The following is a 23,037-nucleotide window of genomic DNA, read 5'->3' on the forward strand; positions in this document are numbered from 1 at the left end:
TCTGAAGTGAAACCATTCCCTAAGTGACTTTCAATGGTGCTTGTGCTCTTAAGTCACATAAGGCCTTTTAAGAAAATTCCAGGCTACAGCTGTAACTCTCCATGAGTACATAACATGAGGTTTACAACGCTCCTCAGAGACCCAAGGCGATCACAGGACCGTGTGTGGATGTGAACATACTTCATAGTTAGGTCTCAGTGCAGTTTTGCAAACATCAAAGATGCCTCACAATCACCAAATAAGACTCACATTGCCTGTGTACTAGAGCTGGGTGACATTTTTCAGCCAAAGCTTTTTTTTTCTTTAGCAAAAAGTGCAGATTTGGCAACAATCAAATATTTTAGAAATGAATGTCAGTTTTGCCCAAATGAAATGTTTTATTTCAACTTTTTCTCCATGAAAAGTGTGGATTTTTTGGGTTTAAAATGACTTTTGGCTGCAAAATGTGCTTTTAATTTGTACTTAAAATAAAAATGCTTAAAAAGGGTCAAAATCAAAAGGAAACATTTCAAGTCTGTCAACATGAAACATTCCGTTTGACCTGACATGACTTTTTTTTTTTGACATTTTGATCGACTGAAAATGTCAAGAAATTGGGTTTTCAGTCTGACCTGAAACCAGTGTTTCCCTTTTGAATGTTTTGCAGTTGCCAGCAAACCAAACAAAAATCAGCCAACTCTGCTCTGCCAGGCACAGATCCCAGGTTCAAATCCTGACCCTGCCCGTTCCCTCTCTGCATTGGCAAAGGCTACTCGGCCTGCATAGCTCAGGATTCAGTTCAATAGCATTTTCTAGATAGCGAAATAGAGGCAAAGACATAAGAAGTGACTTGGATAGAGCTCACAGAACAGACCATCGCAGCAGCTGAGAACAGAAGGCAAGATCCTTGACTCCTAATCTCCTGCTCTTAACCACTAGATACACTTCCCCTCCCCTCCCCTCTATAAAATAATGTCCACAGCTTCTGCACAAACCAGTTGCACAGCTGTATTAACAAATGTCTCTCTCCAAAGTCACTGAGCAAAAACGCGTTCCCCTGTTCACGGCACCCAAAGAGAGCATCCTCTGCTGTCTCTGAGGGGGAGGGCGAGAGAGAAAGTTTCCTTGTGGAATCAAAAGCTTCCTCCGAATCAAGCCTGATAGGCTGCTGAAAATACAGCAGAGCAGAGTGTTTCTGTCAGTGAAAGAGCTTGTTTGTTACCGTAAGGTTTGCACAAGGCAGATTGTTTGATCCTGTGAGGACTTTGATCTGCGCCAGCACCCGAAATACAGCAAAGAATGTCACTAGGCTTTGGAAATTGAAGGGAAAAGGGAAAAAAAAATACAGGTGTGAGGCATCAAATGGCTGAATTCTGGATGTGTGAGCCAGCAAGTGTAACCATGTTTCAGGCGGAGGAGAGCAAGTATTGCAACCCTGATGGGGACGTGATGTCAATTTTTTACCTACAGCAAAAAAAAAAAAAAAAAATACAATCCCTCAGGAAAGGGGAGATTCAATAAGCAGCAGAAGAAGCTACTTGGCAGATGTTAAGGAAGCAGGAGCATGAGCCTTTCACCTATGGTAGCCTGGCTTCAAAGCCTGTCTTGGATCACAAGTGAAAATGAGTTTGCTGGTCTCCCCCTCCCAGCTTCCATTTGTCTAGATCACACAATACAGAAGTTGGTGTGATTGAAAGCCTATGCTCGAGACACACTCAAGGACCAGAATAGCAAAAGGTATTGATTAGCAAAGGGAGCCGAAGTTCAGGACTGGCATGGCTGCAGGCAGAGTTCCAAAACGAGAAGAGCAGCATGTGGGGTAAAGGCAGGGCATTGCTAGATGCATGCAGGGCTTGAATAGCAGAGAGCATTATGCAGGTCAGGTCAGAGGTGCCTGGGCAGAGCAGCCTGCCGGTCTGCAACAGAGGCGTTATGCAGAGAAGGGCTAAGTCGGCTGTCTTTGTGTGGCGTGTGTTTACAGTGTTTAGCACAACGGGGCCCTGCTACTTAATGCTAATGCAATACAAATAATGCACCGTAACAATAAATAATGTAAGCCAGGCCACGGGGCTGGAATAGCAGGGAGTGTAGCAGGGCAGGATCAAGTTGAATTGACAGATCTGCGTAAAGGGCCACAGGGCTGGAATAGCAAGAAACGTGGTCAGGAGCGAGACGGATTGGCAGAGTAGCCCCTGTCCACATTATTCCTAGTACAGGATAATGTCATGTTACCCCATCACTGTCAAATTCAATCACAGAAAACAAAACCATAGCATCTCTAGAGGGAGCAACGTTAGGAGAAGCCAGATTACTCTTGGAAGATGCCCTCCTCCCCCCTACAACCATCCATCCAAACGGAAAAAGGACAGAGGTGACCCAACAAAGCCATCCATCTCCCCATATTTTTCTTCACCCGGGGCTGCTGAAGAAGAAGGTGGCACGCAGAACGACACTGACAAGCCCTCACTGCTGCTAACCAGCCTCCGCTCCCTGCCCCTTGGAGAGATGCAGAAGAACCTGATAAACATCTTGCATTATGTCTGGGAGAGGAGCAGAAAGGGAGGGGTGAGGGGAACAGCACAAAGCAGTAGGCTGAATGCAGTGACAATAGTTCTCTTTATTATTCTTGACATGACCCTAGTACTAGTGCAGGGTTGTTTGCGGGATGCCTCTTTTTATTGAAAGATATATCTGACCCGAGTTTTATTACAGATGTCAAATACAGTGTATGGAAGTGTAGTAGGAGTCTACAAGAAATTCTCCTTCTCTCTCTCTCTTTTTTTTTTTTTTAAAGTAATACTAAGAATGTCACTCTTACCTTATTTATTTTCAGATCAGTCATGAGGAAGGGAAAAGAGACAGGGCTCCTTTCTGAAAGACAAACATCACCCTGAGACTTCACCTTTCATTCAAGAAAAGGCACATTCCACCAGCTATTTTTATTTTTTTTATACCATGGTATCATCTAGAGACCTCAACTGAGATCAGGGTCTGTGCACGCCGGGTGCTGTACATACACAGAGTGAGATACAGTCCTGGCCCTGAAGAACTTCAATCTAAATAGACGTGACAAAGGGTGAAAGAGAGGAAGGTTATATATCCCCATTTTACAGTTGGGGAACCAAGGCACAGAGAGATGAAATGACTTGCCCACCATCATTTAGGACATCTCTGGCAGGAATGAAACCCAGCTCTCCTAGTGGTAGTTCAGTGCTTTAGCTCAGTAATTTTGAACCAGGGGTACACGTACCCCTCGGTGTACACTGAGGTCTTCTGCGGGTACATCAACTCATCTAGATATTTTGCCTACTTTTACAACAGGTTAGATAAAAAGCACTAGCAAAGGCAGTACAAACTAAAATTTCATACAGACAATGACTTGTTTATACTGCTTTATATACTATAAGCTGAAATGTAAGTACAATATTTATATTCCAGTTGATTTATTTTATAATTATATGGTAAAATGAGAAAGTCAGCAATTTTTCAGTAATAGTGTGCTGGCCCACTTTTATATTTGATGTCTGATTTTGGAAGCAAATAGCTTTTAAATGAAGTGAAACTTGGGGGTAGGCAAGAAAAATCAGACTCCTGAAAGGGGTACAGTAGTCTGGAAAGGCTGAGAGCCACTGCCTTAGCTCAACAAGACCATCCTTTCTCCCAGGCTGGATTGGCCAGTGGTTTACTACCATGCTTTCCCTTTCCCATGTTTTGCCCTAGGGCGGAACCTGTAACCTACCCAAGGAGGCAATTTAAGAGGCTGCACAAATTCCACAAGTGACATGGCTAAGATAGTTTCTTATGAAAATGTTCATAAAAAACGCTTCCCATTTTCTAACCAGCTCTATTTGTTAGTCATCCTCCTTCGGCCCTGCTGAGAGGACCCAAAAAGGATCAGATTTTCTTCACAATCAGGAGCTTTTATTCCCTAAAACTTGTGCCCAAAGGAGTCATTGAGCAGGTCCATAAGGGTGGGACAAGCTAGAGCAACCATGCGTCCCCCCAGCCTGGGGGTCAAATTCAAATCTGGTATCAGTGAGTGTAACTGATGTGGGGGGAGGTGCAGCCATTTTACACTAGCTCTGAATCTCGTTCACTAAATAAAATGAGCTTTGACTCAGGAGAGATCCTGTCTTTCAACCTTGTGGGTAAGATATAGCAATGCAGGGATGGCCAGCAGAGACTTTCTAGGACACCCAGCAATTCTTTCCAGAATCTAACCAGAGTGCCCTCCAGTGGCTCAGCTCTATCATCACACCATTCTGGATAGGCCTAGACTTCAAACGACGCTGAGAAGCAGTTGTGGCCAACTGGCTGGGCCATGAATAATAATAAAAGTAACGATAATAAAGAGTGTTTGCACATCAATGCAAAAGAATGAGAAATAAAGAGGATAAATGTGGCTCTTAATCTTCAGCTATCTGCATGGGAAAGTTTGATTAATAACTACAGAGGCTTAACATAACCTCCTTGGATAACGAGTGAGGTGGCCTTCTCGAAGCCCTGATTATCCTCTTCTAATGGGCTTCATTTATTGTGTAAACTAATAATGGAGGCCTAAGCACTGCACACTCCTGGGTCTGCAGGAAAAACACTGGGCCCAAATGTGATTACGTTGGTGAAGATTGCCCGACAATACAGCGCGTTGCTGTGGGGGGGTCTGTGGATGGGAGGAGAGAAAGAGTACATATTGCAAAGAAAGGGAAGAAACAAAGAAAAATGGGAGATTTAAAACAGAAACGTTAATTCCAGTCTCGGCAGCACTTGTATAAATCCACTGGGATCATTCAGGGTTTACACCAGTCTCCACTGAGAGCAAGAATATGGCCCTGAGCTGCTAAGAATGGGAAAGACAGGTATTAGTAATGAGGGAGTCTGATTGGAATCCTGTCCAGAGAATCAGCAGCAAGGCCAAGACCCCGGGAGTAACTTGAGTTGTCAGTCAGGCTTTCCGTGCCGGAGAGTAAAGAGATGCTCAAACAGCAATGGATTCCCCAAAGTGAGCAAGTTCAACAGCACAGCCTTGGTCCCGGAGAAGAAACAAATGACCTTCCAGGTCCCTAGGCTGAATCTCTAAAGTGCAAGCCCTACTGAAGGGAGGTGGCTTTTCAGGGCATCTTAAAGGGACACCACCAGGATAAGCCTATCTGATTCTGACCTGAGTTACATCGATGTAAATCTGACTTAAGGCAATGAAGTGTCCCTGTCTACATCAAGTAGACAGAGTGCAGAATTAGAGCCGCTCTATTGAAAACCATATTTCTTAGCTGCATAATGAACATCACATTCGATTATCCAAACTGAAATAATTGTAAATATACTCGATCTGAGTCTGTTTAACTGTTGCACTTCACTCAATAGAGACAATGGGATGAGGCTGGACAAACTCGCTTCGGAGGCATTAGCTCTAGTCTCTAGTGTTTGGGTTCACAGCACTGAGGGAAAATGTTTCAGGTTTAATACCAGAAATACAGATGGACCCAAACCAAAGCTCCAGATTTGAAACATCCCTTTGAAGATGTTCAGATCTGGATTGCAGGGCAGAATTTTCCAACTTCCCTCATTGTATAGGGCTGATCTCATTACCTATTATTTATTTTACAGTAATGTCTATGGATCACCATCATGGATAGCCGTGCAAGGCACTGCAAAAATTCACAACAATGGTCCCTACCCTGACATATTTTAATCGAAGTATAAGAGATGAGACAACGAGTGAACACAGCAAACAGATGTGGGAGGGGAGAAGGGAGCATATGGAAATGATGCGACAATGCGACATGGCTAGCCAGGCGAGCAATGGTCATAGACTGCCAGACGCTTAGCCAGTGTCCAAAGGCGAGTATTAAGGAGGAATTGTGAAGGATGACACTGAAGTGGCCTTTGTGGATTTTTATGGGGAGTTTAAGGCCAGTGTGGGAGAAAGTGCAAAGGGGATTGTAACCAATGGCTAACATCATTAGCAGGGATAGGGGCTGGAGTGGACATCTCAAGAGCAAACAACAGAGGACAGGTGGGGAAGGGATAGCGAGGAAGGGGCTTAAAAGAAAAGATGAGTAGTTTGTGAATATTAGACAGTCAGATGTGTCTGTCCATATACATATAAGTATCTATGGGCCTGATTCTGATCTCACATCAGTTTTACAATGGTATAATTGAGACCTTTGTGTTCGTTTTTGTTTTTTTTTTAAATCTAACATTTAAAAAACTTTACTGACAGTTTTTTTGAAATACTTTACTACACACTAAACCCTAACCCTAGGGCTATTGTCACTCAACAATGTTACTTTAACAGCAACAAAAAAGCACAAAGAATGAACCTGATTCCAGTCTTGCTTATACTAGTGTAAATCAGGAATTATTCCATTGAACAAACTGGTGCCGTGTAAGTGACATCAGAAGCTGATCTCAACAGGTTTTAAAACACACCCATTGACCAGAAATGGTTTCATAGCAGCAGAGCAGAGTTGATCAAGCCATGAACAGAACAAGGGATAAATAAACCCAGCACTTCAACATGCGAGTTAAGCAACAACCTGAGCATTAGCTTGGAAGAGCTTAATTACAACTGGACAAAATTCGCTTTGCCAGTGCCTGGCCAGGAAACAAATATGCAACTCCACCATCCAGGTGGCATGCTGAAGAACGAATTAACAGTGGTGGAAAGTGGACAGAAGCAGCAAAGGATTATGGGGGTTTAGCTTCCCACACATAATGGGGCAAGGAAGGAGTTTGACTTCATCCCCATACCACCAAGGAGCTGATTTGGAGCATGTATCCAAGGTCAAAATTCAACACACACAATTCACCCGAGTTCTAAAATGCTTTTTAAAATATACATTAATAAGACAAGACTTTTGGGGGGGAGCGGAGGGGGGGGGAAGGAAGTATGGGAAACAAGATACAATCACATTTCCATTAAAGAGAAAAAGGCACATTTCTTCTTTGAAAAATAGGTTAAGCTTAATTTTGTCCTTGTACTTACAGAAACTAATCAGAAAGCTTTGACATTGCTGGGAATCTGCCAAGTGCAGCCGCTCATACACGCAGTGGCACTTTAAGGTTTGCACTGCAGCTACTCAGCAGAACAAAGTCACTTCGGATACCTACTCGCCTGAACTGATAGCACAGATCCAAGTCTAGTCATTCCCCACCTCTCCCTCCCCCCTGCCAAAAAAAAAGAAAAGAGCCTCTGAAGTTAAGTTTAGATATTATGTAGGTCATGTTACGCCAAGTCACATTAGAAGTTGTTCTGAAGCAGAGGACTATGATGGGAGATTACACTGTAATTACACTACATTATTAGCACTAAAAGGCCCCCATTCAGCAAAGTATTTAAACACATGCCTATCTTTGAGCACCTGAGTAATTCCATTGACTTCAAAGGTACTGCTCCAATGCTCAAAGCTAGTCACATGTTGAACTACCTTGCTGAATTGCAGCCGGAGATGGGAGAGTGTTTAATGCAAAATAGGTTACTCCCTTGTACCTGTTTACATCAATGGGATTTTGCCAGAGTAAAGCCAAAGGCCTGGTCTAGCCTAGGAAATTAGGTCCGTATAACTAGGTTGCTCAGGAGTGTGAAAAAGCCACACCTGAGCAATGCAGTTAAATTGACCTAACCCTCAGTATAGATGCTGCTAAGTCAATAGGAGAATTGTCCTGTAGACCTAGCTACTGCCTCTTGGGGAGGTGGGAGTACCTATACTGATGGGAGAACCGATCCCGTTGACATAGGTAAACACTACAGCTGCACCCACTGCAGGATTTCAAGTGTAGACAAGCCTTAAGGGTAAAATTTTCAAAAGGCGTAATTGATATAGGAATCTAAATCCTATTTTCAAAAGTAACTTAAGTCTCATGCATCCTACAAAGTGGGTATTCACCCATGAAAGCTTATGCTCCAATACGTCTGTTAGTCTATAAGGTGCCACAGGACTCTTTGCCGCTTTTACAGATCCAGACTGACACGGCCACCCCTCTGATACTTAAGTCTCAAAGAAACTCCAAAGTTTCACCTTTGAAAATGGGACTAAGTCACATACATGCTTTTGAAAATTTCACCCTAAGAGTAAAATAATGACCACCAGGTTTGGCTCTCTGCCTCCAGTTACACAGAATTACCTGTCTGTCTAGATACACAGGGAGAGAAAAACATCAAAGGTTCTCTGCATTTTTCCTCCCTCATTCTTTATTATTGAGAGATGATTACATGAAAACAGGATCATAACTGCTTACTAATACAGATACTTCTGCTTTTCCCTTGAAAAATGCATGCTCCACAGAAGGGTCATGGCTCAAAACTCTAGAGTATTGCAATTGGAAGCCTTAGGGTTATGGGTCGATTAAGTGGTAAGGGCCTGACCCTGAAAGGTGTGTATCAGCTTCCCCAAGACACCAAGTGCCCTCAGCTCCCATGATCTTCAACTGGAACTTGCCTGATTACAGTGTAAGGACTGCATGATATGGCTCAGTAGGTCTTGAGGATGCTCAGCATTTTGCAGGATCAGACCTCCTAGTTGTAGAATTCTTAGTAATGTTTTATGTCCCCACTGCAAGTCCTGGTTTCTGGTTCACCATCATTTTAACAGCAACCGATACAGGGCTGATTTCCCTCTTTCCCACACCATGTAACTCCACTGATCTCTCAGTCAGATTACTGCTGATTTACACCGGTGCAAGTGAGGACAGAATCAAGGTCCTGGTGTGTACAAACATAGGCCAGGGTGAAGATCGCTCACAGAGAAGAGAAAACTTTTTAGGGTGAAAAAAGAATGTCCATGTTAATTCCCTTAATAATAATAATAATGAACAATGGATGTAAAACAAAAGCATACAACCAAGAGGTCAGATTTGTTTCCAACCTTAGATGTTGCATCAGCTTCCCTTTCAGTAGCTTAAGCCCAAAATATGACCTATCTTAAAGTTATATAATGTGCGTGTGTACACACACACACACACACACACACACACTAAACAGGGATATTATGAGAGCCTAACTCAATCTCCAGGCCTGGCTTTGACAGAAGCTGAGGGCACCCATCCTCTCACTGGATGAGTCCCTGAGCTGATTTGATTGGTGTGTGCTGTGCCGCTATGAAAATGGAAATGTTTTTGCTGAGATCCAGGTTTGCCCTCAAATCGTTACACATTATCTATTTATTTATGCATAAACAGTGGCATTATGGTTTGGAGAATAGGGACCCTTTGATGGGAGGTAAGCTTGACTAGCCTATGGGAGTTTACTGTTATGCATATAAATGAGGCCATACATACAAATATGCACAGCAGACAAGTGAAAATATATAGCACCTCTTTAAAATGAAATACTTTGATTGCTCCAATCACAAGAAGTTGTAAAACTACCCTGAAGAATTAACAGCCTCAGTACATGCTAACTACATCCATCATGAATTCGTCTTTAGTTTCTGTTATCACATCACTGTCTCCTGGGATCCCCAGCCTTGTCATCATTTGCCCTTTATAATTTATTCAGCTTGTACTTGCCTGAATCCTTTCTACTTATCATTCATCTTTACAGTTGTACATAAAATTAGATTGATCCTCCTATGGCATACGTGTCAGAAAGAGAAAAGTTGTCATTGAGTAACACATGAAGCGAATGAAGGTCCAACAACGGCTTTTGTTGAATTGCTCAGCAATTGTCCTTTGAGATCCAAATGAAAAAAAAAAAGAGAGAGAGAGAGAATACAATCTTTGGAATTTCATTTTAATGTTCCTGTAGATGTGTGCGCGTGTGTATATATATACACACACACACAGTTATATATTCATGCATATATTAATTTCCTCTAAAGCTCAAAGACAAGCAAGATCTCATTGCTCGAATTTTGCAAATCTAAAAGGGAGCTATTCGGAAGCTACAGATGTAATGAGTGTGCTCGTCTGAGGTGAGACGGCAGCACACACACACCAGTTCTGACACAACACTTACACTGTAGCCTTTTCCTCCAAAGCTCTTTGGACTGGAACGTAGAGAGTGAGTTTACTTTGTATTCCTGTGGTTGCGGGAGTGGGGCTACAGAAGCCAATCTTTAACTAGTGAAATGGAACTTTAATGTTTACAAAGCAGATAGGACCCAGGTGTTTCATCTCATCTGGTGAATAGCACAGCACTGCCAAAGTACAGGGGTTTTTAGTAAATGGAAAGTGGCTTTACTCCCCCCACACCCCTCCTTTCCCTGAAGAAAGAGCCAAAGAGCCTTTGACCTTCTGATCAGCCTGGGGAGAGGAGGGAGAAGAATCTTTTTTAACTATGACGTGGATGCCCGAAGATTTCAAGGAGAATTTCTACAGGCTCAGTGTTTGCAAGTCTCTTCCCTCAAATCTGTTTTTGCTCCTTTTCATCTTCATTTTTTAACTTTGGAAACAGGCATAGTTCTCCCAGGGGAACAATTAAATGTGTTTTCTTTCAAAATCTAAAGGGCATGGTGAGCAGCTTGTATGTTCAGAGGGCTACTTTAATCAATGGAATCCTTCCAGCCTGCCACTGCTGACCAAATTACAACTTACATTGGTAGTGAAAACTTTTCAGGGCGGTGGGGGGGATCTAAATCCAGCTTTTGGCCTAATGCAGTGTGCAGGGCAATATGCGACTTCATAGTTTCCTAACAAGCTTCTAGGAAACCCACTGAAGCATTAAAAAGTGAATTAATATTGTAAAATTACAGCACAGCCTACTAGACTGGATGAAATTCATACCCTGTGCATAGGGCCCTTGCGAGGTCTACGCACTACTTGAGTCTCACTTAAGCCCTGTTGTGAGGATTTCAGTAACTAAGGGCTGAATTTCACTCCTTACACATGATGAATTTCACGGAGGCATGATTGGTAACATGCACATGCATTTCATCAAGGCACGATTGGTAACACACATGAGAATTTCAGTAAATTATGAAACAGGAACCACGCCTCTGGATTCAATAGCTATCATTTCCTTCCAATTTTAAAGGAGCTTCAGAGCACCGTGACATCCCCCAGTTTCCTGATATTACTGCAACACATATTTACCCTCCTTTGCTTTTACAGAAACACTCAATTAGATGTAATACGGAATGGCATAGGTTGGTTTGGGCGGCATAAGACAGCAACAGATTGGGTGCTATTAGAAGTAAAATAGAAACTCTGTAAGTTGCTGAGAAATATAATACAGCTGCAGTACTATTTCTCCCCTCTCAATAAGACGACAAAATAATTTTTGATGGATTTCAAAGTCTGGAAAGGCACCTAAAATTTTGGAGGTTAACAGTTTGCCAGCTATTCCTTTTTGTATTTATTCTTTGGAGCCTTGCTGGTGAGTTCTGATTTTATAGAAAACAGGCAGCCCCCTACAACCAACAGCCCCTTCAGTCCCTGTGTCTGAGAAACCACAAAGAAACAGAGAAAAAATGCAACCGTGCTTATCATACATGAGCTCAGTTTATTTGTGTCATAAATAAAAGTCGATCTTGATAGCCTAATTACATTTCTCAGCATTATCCTCTGACGTTAGCCTCAGAAAGAAAGAAAGGGGGAAAAGTTGACTTCACTATAATTTGTAATCAAAATGACTACACTTAAAACAATTTTATTTCCCTGATTTCATTTCCTATGGAGCTCTGCGGGGCCAATAGCTAATATTAAACCGAGCGGGCAGGCACATAATTCTCATGTCCCCTGCACTGTCATTGTTGGGGTCATATTTTTACTTTCTCCTAGATTATGGACTGCATTTATGATATTGCACTTTCATCATGGGGAGATTTACCAGGCTCAGAATTCCCAAGGGGGAATCAACTTTTACGTTTTGTATTCTCTCCCATCCCCCTCCCATTAAAATACTCCACCTTGCCTAATTTGCCTTTGAGATGTCTAAAAATGCTAGTGGTTTTCCCAGCATGAAGGATTAGCACAGATTATGGTGAACAGTGTTAATTATAGGCGGGGAAAGAGAATAGTGCATCTCTCCAATCTGTTCTTGATTTCCCTTGTGTCTGTCTGGCTGGTAATAAGCCTCCTTTAATCTGGCAGTCCCCTTGGTGAAATCAGCACCACGGACAGCAATATTGATTGCTTCTGAGAAACCATCACAGCTGCTCACCCAAATTACCTTTGATATGTGACCTTTAATGTAATTACTGCAACATCAAAGCATTTCTATAAATTATTAAAAAACTAATATACTTCATCATCCAGCTATTCTATTATATGTAAAATAAACAATCACAAGTAAATGTTAGAATTTGAATCGCCTGGCACTCACAATAGTGTTCTAATGCACACCCAGTCCTTCAGTTTTAGGCAGAAGACACTTTCAAACTGTCCCAAGCAGTGGGCTGAAGAAGATTCCACAAGCAATTTGATATTTTACATTACGTTCTACTTCCCGCAAAATATTTATCACAACTCTCCCCCTAAAAAATGGACCATAAAGACTTTATTAATCAACACACACCTGCTTAGAAGTGTTTTGATTATTCCACAAGATGACTTTATATCTCACATATAACAAGAAAATATGTGAAACATATTTCTGTCATCTTACAAAGCACATCCAGAAAGTAATTACTGTAAAATATGTGCATGTAACCACTCCACTAAAAACACAGTGATACACAGCTGAGAGGCAGGAGCTTGGATCTATGCACAAAATTCTGGTGCCTCATCATTTCCATACATTTGCATTTATGTGCATATTATTACAAATGACTCAGTTCTATGTTTTATAACAGCAAATATGCATGCAGTAGTAATACAAGAGCAAATACTGTATAATTTACTGGGGGGGGAAGCCTCAATTCAGTGATCTACAGTATGTATTACTTTCCCCTTTCTATACCTGGCTTGTTAATTATTTTCATGCTTCTTTGGTAGTATTGTTTGTGTCACAGAAACTAGCAGGTGAAGGGAGTGTGTTATATATGTATTGTTTGTAAACTCATGTCAGAGAGGACTTTGACCCTTGACCTAAGGCGTGCTTCTCATTTTATGGTGATGAATTATGCTTAATATTGCCAGTGCATGTCATCAAGCCCAGTTAGGTATGTCACAAAATACTCCCCTGCTACTTGCATAGGAGCCATAAAATAATATCCAGGCATGAGAGCTTATCAAAGACTAGGCTGGTTCCCTGAAACAAACTAGAGAAACATCATCCAGAGGATGAGTTCAGGAACTTGATGGAAAGGTGTCTGCAGCCAGGTTGGGTGGGAGAAAGAAGGGCTTGATCCCAAGAGGAATAATTGGAATTGAAGCCAAAGGGCTCTGGTGGGTGCTCAGTATATTTGAAATTCTGGTCACTTATTTCAGCACAGAGCCTTCATCATTGCCCTCGGGGTCAGATTCTGATCACTGTTACAGCCAGTGTTAAACATGAATAACTCTCCTGAAGTCAATGCTGTTAGTCTGGGTTTAGAGCATTGCAAATGAGGTCAGAATTTGAACTGATAAAAGTTAGAGGTACTCAGACCCTCACAGTATCAGACATAAAACCTTAAGGGTAAACTCCTACCCCTGTTGCAGTCAACACAAGCTTTGCCATTGACTTCAATGGAGCAGGATTTCACCCTCAGAGCTTTGTTGTTTATATAGACATACAGACATACACCTTGGCCACTACAAATCTGGGTGTCTAAAATCAGGCTCTCAAACTCCATATTTAGGCAAATAATTTTTCACCTGATTTTCAAAAGTGCTGAGCACCCAGCAACTCTTATGGACTTCAGTTGAGTTATTCCAGTTTTACACCAGCCTCACTGAGACACGACTTTGACCTCCTGGGAATGATATGAGCTCTGGGCATGATTAAAATAGCCTGCTTTTCAATTCCTAAGTATCCAACAACTCCCAGTGAATGGCTCTACTAAATAAACAACCTTTTTTTGAGAATCAGGACCCCAATTTAGCCACTTAATTACGGATTCAGGTTTGAAAATCTTGATCCCTGTGTTTTCACATGCGTATGCCTCTAAAACATGCTCAATAAAATATAAACGAAGAAGCTGTTATTTGAAACGTCCCTAAGCTAAATATCTGTCTTTTGTGAGTATGTGCACACACACACACCCTTTAGTTGGTAGCCTAGGCACAGAGACGGCATGGATTTAAAAAGAAAACAAACAGGAAGGAATCACCCCTTAGTAGCAACAATGCAACCAGAGCCACTCATATTTTTGAGAAGAACTAGTTTGTTGGAGCTGTCACCAGGTGTGAAGGTATTCTTAGTGAACAATGCGCACACATACACACACAAACCACACCCGTTATGACAAAGATCGCACCGAACGAGTAAGTGTGTGGGCATCTGCACTGGTAAGGGGATGAAAAGATAGGTAAGTTCTAGAGACTGATACAGGGCCATGGAAATATCAGGAGAAGCAACAATTTCTCAGCAGTTGAGAGTAACTTGAGTCTAGTGATAGCAACTCCCAGCTTGCATACAGAGATAGATTAAAGTAATGCAGGCCTTGTTCAAAACTCTGAGAGTACAGACTTATGGGTAAACCTTTCCTCCCAGCCTCTTCATTCTACACATACCCCTTGCCCCCTAACCTTTATGGACGCATCTCTCTCCCTCCTGAGTCCTTGATCCTTTATCCACATGAGACAGAGCAGGCAGAGATACTCCCTCCAGCTGCAATCAGATCTGCACTGTGCTTCTCCCTGTCCCTGTACACCAACCACACCCATGTCTCCCCCACCCCCAATCCTTACCACTGGCCTGAGAAACCCAAGGACCGGTCTCAATCCGCCCTTGCAGGCCAGGTCTTCCCCTCAGAGTGATGTTTCTATTTTTAGTTCTGCTTGTGTTGTCTGAACCTCAGATCTTGCTCATGTGAATAATTTTCCTCATTATCTCATGTTCTTCTCTTCTCTCTCTCTCTTTTTTCTCCTTGTCTCACTGCCTTTCCAATCTGCTACAGCTGCTTGAATACTAAAGCAACTGAGTCAAACCACTTTGTCATGAAGAATATGTTTTCAGTCTGTGATAACTCAATAATTCAAACCGTTTCTTTTTGCCACCATGCCTTGCTTTGTCGAGGGGGGGTGGGGCGGGGAAGTGGAGGTGTTACCTCATACACACATGTCCATGCACGAATCAGAAGGCTCAGCCCTAAAGCCTCTTTCTCACATGACAAAGGGTGGCAGAATCCAGCCCCAAATGGGTTATTTTCCGCTGTGTGCTTCTGGATACAACAACAAGCTGAGGTTTGCTACGTCTGGAAACGTCTAGGCTGGATTGTGGCACCTTGATTTTATAGCCCCATGCAAATATGGACTCATCCGAGCAACAACAGTCATTAATCATCCTACCCCCAAATGGGAACGTAATATACAACCCAATGCAGATGAAAACAGCAATCTGGACTCACCCCTGGCAGTGTCTTCTGTTCATGCAGGGCACTCTGGGCCTTCAGGGCAGACTCCCTTTCGCAGTATGTTAGGAAGGCACACCCTGCAAACGAAAGACAACCCTGCATTAAGTACAGACCTTCGGTGCGGATCAGCTTAGGAGCAGGATGCAGAACAATGCTCAGCTTCTTGCTTTTCCAGCGAGGGAGCTTCAGACTCCCTTTCCCTAGTGGGATACTCTCCCAGGAATAGAATGAATCCCTTTCCCCAGGCTCTCACGATAACAGGAAACTGTGTCCAGCACGTGCTCATCGGGGGGTGATTCCGCCTCGTTGCATTTATCCATGCTGGGTAAAAGCATGGAGCAGGATGCGGAGCAGAGAGGAACCCACTCCCACATTAATGAGGCTGTTGATATGGGACTGACATTTTATTCCTACCAAGTTGCAGCAATGCGGACAAGGAGTGGAGTGTGAAACCAAGATGTCCTCAGCACACTGAGGACCATGATTAAATCCTCATGCTCCCCTTTGGTACCATGCACCCAGAGTAAGGGGCACACAAGGACTTGGGATTTCCAACTGCAGAGGATGACACATAGCACTTAACCTGGCTCGCATCCCCGAGTAGCCCCCCATTTGCATTCACACTGGAGAATAACCACCCGGCACTCCCCGCTTGCTCAAAGCCAGGCACACGAAGGCAATTACGCTGAGGCCCAGATGAACAATCCAAACATCGTATCACTTTAGAAAGCATTAGAAATTCAGAGCTGCCACAGTGGATCAGATCACTGGTCCATCTAGCAGGACAGCCTATCAACTGCAGGGGCCATTGCCTGCCACGGTAGAATGGTAAGGAAAGTAAAAAACCTCATTACGCAACAGGCCAGTGTTGCAATATCCTAGTTGTGCATGCAATGTGATCTGATTACTCCCCCTTACTGGAGTATACGGAAAGGCTGCCAGTCACTGCAGCACAAGAACTGCTTATTATGCACGGGACACTTTCCCAGCAAGTTACTACAAAACAACTACAACCCGTGTCTCTGCCCCCACCTCAGCTTCTTTGACTGGAGATATCTGACCAGTCAAGCTTTAGATGGTTTGTCCGTCAAACTGTGAGCTTCTTCCAAACCTGGGAAGAAGGAAAGGGGAAGTCTTCTCAACAACTGTCTATTTATGTTCCATTATCTTGCCTTAGAATAACAGAAATATAAGGCTGGAAGGGCCCTGTCATAAATATAAATGGAAGGGTAAACACCTTTAAACATCCTCCTGGCCAGAGGAAAAACCCTTTCACCTGTAAAGGGTTAAGAAGCAAGGATAACCTCGCTGGCACCTGACCAAAATGACCAATGAGGAGATAAGATACTTTCAAAAGCTGGGGGGAGGGAGAAACAAAGCCTCTCTCTCTGTCTGTGTGATGCTTTTGCCGCGGACAGAACAGGAATGGAGTCTTAGAACTTAGTAAGTAATCTAGCTAGATATACGTTAGATTCTGATTTCTTTAAATGGCTGAGAAAATAAGCTGTGCTGAATGGAATGGATATTCCTGTTTTTGTGTCTTTTTGTAACTTAAGGTTTTGCCTAGAGGGATTCTCTATGTTTTGAATCTAATTACCCTGTAAGGTATTTACCATCCTGATTTTACAGAGGTGATTCTTTTACTTTTTCTTCTATTAAAATTCTTCTTTTAAGAAACTGAATGCTTTTTCATTGTTCTTAAGATCCAAGGGTTTGGGTCTGTGTTCACCTTTGCAAATTGGTGAGGATTTTTATCCAACCTTCCCCAGGAAAGGGGGTGTAAGGTTTGGGAGGATTTTGGGGGGAAAGACGTTTCGAAATGGACTCGTTCCCAGTAACCGGTGTTAGACATTTGGTGGTGGCAGCGAAAGTCCAATGGCAAAAGGTAAAATAGTTTGTACCTTGGGGAAGTTTTAACCTAAGCTGGTAAAAGTAAACTGAGGAGGTTTTCATGCAGGTCCCCACATCTGTGCCCTAGAGTTCAGAGTGGGGAAGGAACCTTGACAGGCCCTAAAGAGATCATCTTGTCTATCCCGCTTTGCTGAGGAAGGATTAAGTATACATAGATCCACCAGCTCCTCTTTGTTTATTCACCTGTCACACTTTGTTTAAATCTTAGATTGTGAGCTCTCCAGGACACAAATTGCCTTTGTATTATTTGTGTGGTGTTTAAATTATTTGTGTGGTGATCTTTGACTGGGGTCCTCAGGTGCTAACACAGAAGAAATAAAATAGGTCACTTCTCTCTTTTAAGAAGTTCTAAATAGAATATGTTAGAGCAGAGGCTCTCAACATAGATACCATTGTGGGCTGCATATGCGACCAACGATATGTCATGTGGGGCACATCCAATACTACCTGTATGGCCCGCAGCTGTGTGCTGATTGGCTGCGAGCATCCCATGGGCCACAGGTTGAGAACCACTGGGTTAGAGGATGGAATAAGTTAAAAGGTAGTTTTCTAAATATTTTCTTGAAGGACTCACCCCACTAACTCCCACAAATTGGGTGATCGTTAGAATCACAGATGGGAAACACCTGCTGGATCATCTTATCTAATATCTGTGTGTGTGGGGACGGCTCCTTTTCATATATTCCAACTGTTCACATGTATCATGCATCAATGACTGTGCACGTCAGAAGCAAAACAGCAGCGAGGTAAGGAAAGGAGGCAGAACAGCTCTGAGTAGCAATGATTTTATTCTCTCTAATTGGTACCCTTCAAGTCTTCTTTCAACTTCCAGTGGTGCTCGCTCTCTCTCTCTCTCTGTGTGTGTGTGTGTGTGAGATTTTATTTATTTTTGCATGGGGAGGAGTGGGGACAGTGGCAGTGAAGGCTCATGGGTGGGGAGTGGAGGGTAATGGATTGAAAAGCGTTTTTTAAAAGTCACCTACAGCTTGATAATCAAATGGGAAACAATGCTTAAATTTAATTTCAGTGATAAATCATAAGCAGAGAGCTCTCTGACCAGACACAATAAGAAAATCTCCCTTTGGGAGCAGACCTGGACCAGTTGATACAGTCTAATTAGGTACATCATAGCACACTCTTATAGAGATAAACTATATAGTGTAAAGCTTCCATCATGGTAGTTATATATTTCCTCTTATTGTGATGGCTATGACGACAGCTTAGAATAATGAAACCCTGCAATGCTGGCCACGCTGTGACCATAATTCAGATGTCTCAGGCAGAAGGCCCCTCCTTTCATTATAAAAGCAGCATTTCCTTCAGAGATCCAGCCAGAGTGTGATGAGTTATCAGGAGGAAGAAACCAAAATGAAATCCCTTCCACAGCTATATGTGCCTGCCCTGGAATTGCAAAGAAGTCCCAGGCATGCTGTATATAACGGAGGGCATCAAAATGTCACTGGCTCCCCAAACAAGGCACTCAGGGCATAAAGATTTTGAAATGGAAGAAGGGAATTTAATCAGTGACTTGAACATGGCGTGGCACCAGGGAAGAAAGGGAATGAATGTTTCAGGCAAAAAAAATAAATAAAAAAAGTCTTGTTGAAGTAACTTTTCAGCATGCTCCATAATACACAACGTGCCTGAGAGTTATAATTTATGTTGACAGCCTCTCATTAGGGAAATTGATGGCACAGCCTCAGTGGTACCTTTTTAAGAAACAAATATTTAAGTGAATTTAGAGTGGAAGATTAACGGCACCAGAGAGGGTTATCCCATTCCCACCAAACAATGAAAGAGAGCAGACAGCAGCAATGCAAACTTCTCCATACCTCTTGCCAATGTGGCACAAACCTGACTCGAAGTTGAAGGAGTCACCCCGTGGCTGTCTGTATGCCTTGGCTTCTAAATCAGTGCTGATTGTGAGGACATTTTTTAAAATGTGTTAAGGAACTAGACAGACTCAGAAGTAGAGATAAGCAAAAAAGGAATTTCCCCTCTTGGAGGTAATTTTGATATCTCAACATTTGTTTTCATCCCAAATCAGGATGAAAGATCTATATCTATCTATCTATATTCATAGAATAAAAAGCTATGAACAATGTCAAAACAATCAATTCGATATCACACTACATCTACCAATGGCACTGTAAAAAGAACAAGGAGTACTTGCACACCTTAGAGACTAACACGTGTATTTGAGCATAAGCTTTAGTTGGCTAAAACCCACTTCATCGGATGCATGTAGTAGAAAATACAGCAGGAAGATATAGATGTGTATATATATATATATACACACATACACACACACACACACAGAGAACATGAAAAAATGGGTGTTGCCATACCAACTATAATGAGAGTAATCAGTTAAGGTGAGCTATTGTCAGCAGGAGAAAAAAACCTTTTGTCGTGATAATCAGGATGGCCCATTTCCAAGAGTTGACAATCAGGTGTGAGTAACAGTAGGGGGAAAAATAAACATGGGGAAATAGTTTTACTTTGTGTAATGACCCATCCACTCGCAGTCTTTATTCAAGCCTAATTTAATGGTGTCCACTTTGCAAATTAATTCCAATTCAGCAGTTTCTTGTTGGAGTCTGTTTTTGAAGTTTTTTTTGTTGTAGTATTGCGACTTTTAGGCCTGTAATCGAGTGACCAGGGAGACTGAAGTGCTCTTTACAAAAACTAGACAAGCCATTTACAACACACACTTTGCTTCTCTACAAAGAAAAAAGGACACTAAATTATCTAAACTACTACATGCCACAAGGGGCCATGACAGTGGTTCCCTTAACCCACCCAACAATATTGTTAATCTGTCCAGCTATACTCTTAGCCTAGCAGAAGAATCTGTCCTATCTCAGGCCCTCTCCTTCTGCCCCTCCACCTCCACGAACATGAAACAGTTCTGTGGTGACCTAGAATCCTATTTACGACGTCTCCGACTCAAGGAATATTTCCAACACACCTCTGAACAGCATACTAACCCACAGAGACCTTCCTACCAACATTACAAAAAGGAGTCTGGGTGGACTCCTCCTGAAGTTCAAAACAACAGACTGGACTTCTACATAGATTGCTTCCGCCAATGTGCACAGGCTGAAATTGTAGAAAAGCAGCATCACTTGCCCCATAACCTCAGCTGTGCAGAACACAATGCCATCCACAGCCTCAGGAACAACTCTGACATCATAATCAAAAAGGCTGGCAAAGGAGATGCTGTCGTCATCATGAATAGGTCGGAATATGAACAAGAGGCTGCTAGGCAGCTCTCCAACACCACTTTCTACAAGCCAATACCCTCTGATCCCACTGAGGGTTACCAAAAGAAACTACACCATCTGCTCAAGAAACTCCCTGAAAAGCACAAGAACAAATCTGCACAGACACACCCTGTCATAAATATAAAGGGAAGGCTAACCACCTTTAAATCTCTCCGGGCCAGAGGAAAAACCCTTTCACCTGTAAAGGATTAAGAAGCTAAGATAACCTCTCTGGCACCTGACCAAAATGACCAATGAGGAGACAAGATACTTTCAAAGCTGGACAGGGGTGTGGGGGGGAAACAAAGGGTCCTGTCTGTGTGTGTGATGCTTTTGCCGGGACCAGAGCAGGAATGCAGGTCAGAACTACTGTAAAGTAAGTAAGCAATCTAGTTAGATATGCGTTAGATTCTGTTTTGTTTAAATGGTTGATAAAACAAGTTGTGCTGAATGGAATGTATATTCCTGTTTTTATATCTTTTTGTAGCTTAAGATTTTGCCTAGAAGGATTCTCTATGTTTTGAATCTGATTACCCTATAAGGTATTTACCATCCTGATTTTACAGAGGTGATTCTTTTACTTTTTCTTTAATTAAAATTCTTCTTTTAAGATCCTGATTGCTTTTCATGGTTCTTAAGATCCAAGGGTTTGGGTCTGTGTTCACCTGTGCAAATTGGTGAGGATTTTTATTGAGCCTTCCCCAGGAAAGGGGGTGTAGTGCTTGGGGCGATATTTTGGGGGGAAGACGTTTCCAAGTGGGCACTTCCCCTGTTATTCTTTGTGTAACACTTTGGTGGTGGCAGCTTTTAACCTAAGCTGGTAAGAATAAGCTTAGGGGATCTTTCATGCAGGTCCCCACATCTGTACCCTAGAGTTCAGAGTGGGGAAGGAACCTTGACACACCCTTAGAACCCCGACCAGGGGTATTCTATCTGCTACCCAAGATCCATAAACCTGGAAATCCTGGATGCCCCATCATCTCAGGCAATGGCACTCTGACAGCAGGATTCCCTGGCTATGTGGACTCTCTCCTCAGACCCTGGGCCTACGCTACCAGCACTCCTAGCTATCTTTGAGACACCACTGACTTCCTGAGGAAACCACAATCCATTGGTGATCTTCCAGGAAACACCATCCTGGCCATTCTACACTATGGATGTAGAAGCCCTCTACACCATCATTCCACACAAAGATGGACTACAAGCCATCAGAACAGTATCCCCGATAATGTCGCGGCAAACCTGGTGGCTGAACTTTGTGACTTTGTCCTCACCAACAACTATTTCACATTTGGGGACAATGTATACCTTCAAGTCAGCGGCACTGCTATGGGTACCTGCATGGCCTCACAGCATGCCAACATTTTTATGGCCGACTTAGAACAACGCTTCCTCAGCTCTCATCCCTAACACCACTACTCTACTTGTGCTACATTGATGACATCTTCATCATCTGGACCCATGGAAAAGAAGCCCTTGCAGAATTCCACCATGATTTCAACAATTTACACCCCACCATCAACCTCAGCCTGGACCAGTCCACACAAGAGATCCACTTCCTGGACACTATGGTGCTAATAAGCGATGGTCACATAACCACCATCCTATACTGGAAACATACTGACAGCTATACTTACCTACATGCCTCCAGCTTTCATCCAGACCACACCACACAATCCATTGTCTACAGCCAAGCTCTAAGATACAACTGCATTTGCTCCAATACCTCAGACAAACACCTACAAGATCTATATCAAGCATTCTTACAACCACAATACCCACCTGCTGAAGTGAAGAAACAGATTAACAGAACGAGAAGAGTACCCAGAAGTCACCTACTACAGGACAGGCCCAACAAAGAAAACAACAGAAAGCCACTAGCTATCACCTTCAGCCCCCAACTAAAACCTCTCCAACGCATCATCAAGGATCTACAACGTATCCTGAAGGACGACCCATCACTCTCACAGATCTTGGGAGACAGGCCAGTCCTTGCTTATAGACAGCCCCCCAACCTGAAGCAAATACTCACCAGCAACCACACACCACACAACAGAACCACTAACCCAGGAACCTATCTTTGCAACAAAGCCCATTGCCAATTCTGTCCACATATATTCAGGGGACACCATCATAGGGCCTAATCACATCAGCCACACTATCAGAGGCTCATTCACCTACACATCTACCAATGTGATATATGCCATCATGTGCCAGCAATGCCCCTCTGCCATGTACATTGGTCAAACTGGACAGTCTCTACGTAAAAGAATACATGGACACAAATCAGACATCAAGAATTATAACATTCAAAAACCGATCGGAGAACACTTCAATCTCCCTGGTCACTCGATTACGGACCTAAAAGTCACAATACAACAACAAAAAAATTTCAGAAACAGACTCCAACAAAAAACCGCTGAATTAGAATTAATTTGCAAACTGGACACCATTAAATTAGGCTTGAATAAAGACTGGGAGTGGATGGGTCATTACACAAAGTA

At 42.7% G+C, this 23,037-nt stretch overlaps 1 protein-coding gene across 16 annotated transcripts in view; it reads right to left on the reverse strand.

Annotated features, from left to right (window-relative positions):
• Positions 1 to 23,037, reverse strand: part of CELF4 (CUGBP Elav-like family member 4) — an 870,133-nt gene that overhangs the window by 747,672 nt on the left and 99,424 nt on the right. For all 16 annotated transcript variants that reach the window (XR_006291039.1, XR_006291038.1, XR_006291040.1 and 13 more), the window contains exon 2: positions 15,351 to 15,433. Coding sequence is in view for 13 of the 16 variants with exons in the window: in XM_043547126.1 (XP_043403061.1) it covers positions 15,351 to 15,433 (83 nt within the window). In the remaining 3 variants the exon portion in view is untranslated. The remainder of the gene's footprint in view (positions 1 to 15,350; positions 15,434 to 23,037) is intronic.

This window comes from Chelonia mydas, chromosome 5 (genome assembly GCF_015237465.2).
Source record: "Chelonia mydas isolate rCheMyd1 chromosome 5, rCheMyd1.pri.v2, whole genome shotgun sequence".
NCBI classification, from domain to species: domain Eukaryota; kingdom Metazoa; phylum Chordata; order Testudines; family Cheloniidae; genus Chelonia; species Chelonia mydas.